Raw genomic sequence first — 5,032 nt, forward strand, 5'->3', positions numbered from 1 at the left:
TCTACTGCTCGAAGCTGGCCGAAGCGCCGAGCGCACACGTACACGGCTGTTCGCCTGTGTGCGTATCCCCTCCACTTGCTGTTGCATGTTGCTAGCGTCCGCAAACTGGCATCTCTGTGTGGTGGTGGCACAGACAAGCGGTGGCCGCCAGCGCGGTGGCGGTAGTGATGATATGAGGATCTTTCGCGCCACCTGGTATAATCGTGTCGGCGCACCAAGTGAAACGTCGTTGTCATCCTCCTCATCGTCGTCAAGGGAAAGCGTGAAAATTGCGGTAGTTGAGAAAGCACACCGCTTAAAGGAACTTTCCCGTGTATCGTGCTTCGTGCTCTTGATAATCCACCTCGATCGCCATCTCGTTGACAATATCGTTAATTCCTTCTTGCTTTCTTCGTCTTCTTCTCTCGTTCCTCTTTTCTTGCTTTTGCCCACTACTCGTCATGTAACATGGGTCACGCGCTGTACCGTCGGCGATCCTCGTAGGTGGATGTGCCTGGACGTTATAACCTCAACGGAAGAGGAGGTACTGGTGGCCGCGCGTCTCGAGATGTGATTTTGCGCACCGATTTTTAAAGGGAAATTTTCTCGGTCATCGAGGATGAGGAACGGCTTCACGGATATACCGGTTGCGAGTGCTGACAGTAGCACGAACGCCATATGGTTTGACAAGAGCAGTCCGTCGGGAATGATGCCCGATCGACGAATGTCACTCAGTGAACAGCTCAATGAGACGTATTCATTTATCAATTCCTTCAGTACGTCTTTTCTCTTAGCAAATTTATTTTTTCTTGACATACAGAAGACGCGCTTTAGATAGAGATTCGGCAAAGTTTTTAATAATATTTTAATATCTTTTGAATGTGTCGTCGGCGATCATTTTGTTTATCATCGATAATTAAGATCGAATGATTGAGGTGCGCGCAAAAATGCGCAAAGTGCATCCAAAATTGATCGACAAGCAAGTTTTTTTTTAGAGAGTTTGTAAATTTGTATACAAATTTGTGTGTGGAATTATCGGAGCACGAGTGTGTTTACGTTGCGACTTATGTTTTATTAATCGTATCATCGCGGCGCAGCGCGCTTGACTGTGCGCATCATCAAGCGCGCTCGAATCCCAAATGCGAGGAATCGATCTATAGGATCTTTAATTGTGTGACGCACGCAGCGCATTCAAATTTTACCTACTTTGGTCTTCGCGCGTGAACAGTGTGTCTACTCTTTTGGATATGTGCTATTTACAAAAATATTATTTTTTAATGCGATTTTAATGAAAAACAACTTTTCGTTTTGCATAATTAATTATAACCCTCTTTTCGAAAATAAATCCAAAATACGCCACAGTTGTGTTGTGCAGTGAAAACATTTCAGTTACATTGTAAAACTGAGAAAGCAAAACGAACAAATTGTTTGAATAAAGAGAAAAATTAAAAAAAAAAGTTTGCGGTTGTATTTAAAGCTTTACCTAAATTACTATATATCCTTCAATGCCGGATTATCTCGCGTCAGAAATAGGATTAAAAAACTGCGATTATTTGTTGAGGTATTGTTTAACAATTTTATTTTATTTTTTTTTTACTTTTTATTTTTATTTTATAAACTTGCGCGTGTAACTGTCACTCTCTCAAATAACATTTGTAAACACAATAGTTCTACGTGTACAATAGTAGAAATAAAAATAAATGATATATCAACTGCACAAAAACTTACGATTTTTCGCTTTCTTTTCAGATTTCGATAAAGTCATAAAACAAGAACGTCCAGATGAAGCGGAGATCCTTGAATTGGCTGCCAAAATGGTGGAAGCAAACAAGGCGAAAATGTCAGCTAATCTACCAGCGGTGCAGCCACAACAGAGACCGCCATGCCTTTTACCGCAGTCTAATCTTGGAATTCTTGGATATCTTAATAAACGGCCAGACGGATCTGCTCCGAAAGCACCTGGTGCACCAAACAATGTAGAAAGTAAACCAGCACCCGACGATGAAAGCCAGAGAGGACGATTTGGCTGGACGAGCTTCGACGATTGTCACATACCGTATATATTTCGCTCCGGCGAAAAGTATTGCGCTGTACGCATTCTAGAATCTAAGCTTCTCAACAAGTACCTGAGTTATCTTCATTCAGACATATATAGCTGCACATGTATAAGAAGTTATTACATTACGGAGGCCGAGAGCAAACTATTCAACGAGATCAACGGCAAGCATTGCGAGAATCAATTCGGAAGAGACGCATTCACATGCAAAGATTTAGTAGTGCGTCTGTCAGATGCCAAGGAATTTTATACGTTTCTCGATGTATGTTACACAAAACTTACCGCCGGTACCAATCCTAACGTGGCAAGCGGACGCAAAACAGACAAGTGTGGTTTCATACGTATAAACAAAGAGTCGGTAGTTCCTTACACAGTAAAAGATGGTCTACAATACGTGCCGCTATTTTACTTTGAGGGAGAAACTGAAAATCTCAAGCTCAAGGCAGAGAAACTCGAAGGCTGGGACTTGTCGTATTTGAAATTTTGTTGTAAGGTACAGGGTATTCGTAATGAATTGTTTGCCAGTGAAACTTGCTCGGTGATCAGTTTAAGTGACATTAAAAGTTACTTTCCGCCGGGTACCGGTTTCGAAGACTATTGGCCAACCAAAGTTATGGACTCGCAATTATTAGTGAACAGCAACGGAGGTGGTAGTGGTGGAGGGTGGACAAAACAACCACCCACACCACCGGCCACCAAGCCTACATCTGTGAGTGCAACAAAAGTAATACCGCCTGCTTCTCTAGGCGCTCGTGCTGCGCCACCAATGCCTAGTATAATCAATCCGCGAGGAGCTGTCGTGAATACGGCGCCTCAGATGCCACGAATAGGGCAGAACAGGCCTGTAGCGACGACACATCCTGCACATTCTTCTCCGTCAGGACTTACTCCTGGGAGACCAAACATAGTGTCACAACCCATGTTGAATACTGGTGTGGTTAATGGTTGGTCTGGACTTGTTGGAGGTCAACCTACTTTTCAAGCTGCTCTCGGTTCTCAGGCCAATTCCATTATACGTGCAAGCCTGAATATGCACAATGTAAGACGATTTTCTTTAAATCTTATTATAATTGCAAAGTTTGGTTTAAGTCTGAATATGAATCTTTTTTTTGAATTTTGAATATGCACTACAAGTACCTATAATTCGGAATTTTCAGCAATTGTCTACTTCCAAAACTTATTCTCAGCAGTCTAGAAGTCGAACGAGCAATAACGCGCCGTCAGCGCAATACCCTGTATATCCCTCTACAACTATGCAGGGAGTTGCTCAGGGTCAACCTCCACCACCTCTTATACGAGCAACTGCTCATTCCAATCAACCCAATCTCGGGTAAGATCCTTTTAACCTTTAAAAAAATTTTTTGCAGAAGTAAGATTACCACGTGTGTATTAAGTTCACCAAGCTTTAAATAATAAGAAGAATTTTCTTATTTTTTATTAATAAATTTATTTTGCAACTATACAGTATAGTTTGTTTTTATTCACGAAGCGTGTGCTTGCTTAGAATATAGCAAATGAGTGAGCATAGTAACGACTGTAATATTTAAACAAAATATTGCACTTATTTATTTCTTATTGTCACACACGCTATGTTATATGTACTTCAAATAATATAAAAATTTTGAAGTCGCTAAAAAAACTTTGTTTTAAAAAACGAGTTTATTTTTTAAAAACGTGATTAAACATTTTTTAAAATAAAATATTAGTAAGAGATATGCAATAAATATTACTATGTGCTATAAATATTGTGCGTATTTTTATAAGAAAATAAAAACAATTACATAAAACAGTTTACAAGTGTAGTGAAAAGATCAAATAAGTAATTAGAGACATTGAGTCTGATATAATTAGTAAGTTGTATTGAGAGGTCTCTTTAATTACACTCAAAGCGAATTCGGTTGAACGTGTACTGGTGTACACTGATGTTTACTAAGGAGAGGTCTAAAACCTTATTATTTATTGGCTAGTTCTGATATTCGCTGTCAGTACTGAAAACAGTACTTCGCGTTATGTTACATGTACTTTGAATTTTCAGTACTGACAGTGACTCAAAATTGTAGCCATTATAGACCGGAGGTGGAGAGAACTCTGCACTTTGGGCACTGGTTTCAGTATTCACGCCTAGCGCCATTCCCACTCCTTTCAAGCTCACAGCTTGGGACCACCTAGAACAACAATAGGACCTCGAGCTCAGTAACGCTATTGGCTAGAAAATCATTTGGAACTTTCGGCACGTATTGCCCAGCACATTGCTCAACTACAAAGCGAGAGGAGTAGGAATGAAACTAGGTGTGAAGCCAGTGTTTTAAAGTCGAGTGTACATTCAACAAGTTTGCATTCAACTGAATTTGCTATCAGTCAACAATATCAATCGTAATTTCTCTCTATTTACTCTAGTTGAATCTTCTCTTCATTTTACAAAAAAATTACACGAAATATAAATTAAAATTTAATTTGTTGTTTTTTTTTATTTGGCATTGAGAAAAGGATTCAAACCGTTTGTTTGCGAGGATGTAAAATTGTTGTTAGCGAGGATATAAAAGTAAAAAGCTTTTATCTTTTAATTAAACTAAACTGTATGAGCGTTTGATTCTTATATTGTTCTTTTGTAAAGGAACAATACAATTTTTATAAATTTATACTATAAGAGATAATAATTTGACTTGAATTGACTGAGAATTTATAAGTATGATATTGGGAACAATGCTGTATAAATTGGAAAACATTGGTTGATTAAAGACAAAAATATAAGCAACATTGATGAACAACAAAATTTTAAAATAATAAAATAATTCTAATTTGTTGTATATTTGTTATTAATTAATTTACTTTATTATTTACACTGAAGTATGGAGGAATCACCTCAGGCTCTCAATAAAATTTAATAATCAATGTTAAAAATCAAAGGCCATACAGAGCCAGTGCAGGATGTTGTGCAATAATTAAATAAAGTAAAAAATTTCTTTCTTTAGCTTCAAAACGTTTCGACTTTTTATT

General features: G+C 38.3%; 1 protein-coding gene across 6 annotated transcripts in view; it reads left to right on the forward strand.

Annotated features, from left to right (window-relative positions):
• The window catches only part of LOC109855532, a 34,084-nt gene that overhangs the window by 17,162 nt on the left and 11,890 nt on the right, over positions 1-5,032 (forward strand). For 2 of the 6 annotated variants that reach the window (XM_020429904.1, XM_020429905.1), the window contains exons 1-3: positions 150-755; positions 1,729-3,074; positions 3,193-3,365. In XM_020429904.1, the coding sequence (XP_020285493.1) occupies positions 599-755; positions 1,729-3,074; positions 3,193-3,365 (1,676 nt within the window). In that variant the 5' untranslated portion in view covers positions 150-598. Of the gene's footprint in view, positions 1-145; positions 756-1,728; positions 3,075-3,192; positions 3,366-5,032 lie in introns of those variants that run through there. The other 4 variants (XM_020429906.1, XM_020429908.1, XM_020429909.1 and 1 more) reach the window with 3 other exon arrangements.

This window comes from Pseudomyrmex gracilis, unplaced genomic scaffold (genome assembly GCF_002006095.1).
Source record: "Pseudomyrmex gracilis isolate BER0280 unplaced genomic scaffold, ASM200609v1 scaffold_92, whole genome shotgun sequence".
NCBI lineage: Eukaryota > Metazoa > Arthropoda > Insecta > Hymenoptera > Formicidae > Pseudomyrmex > Pseudomyrmex gracilis.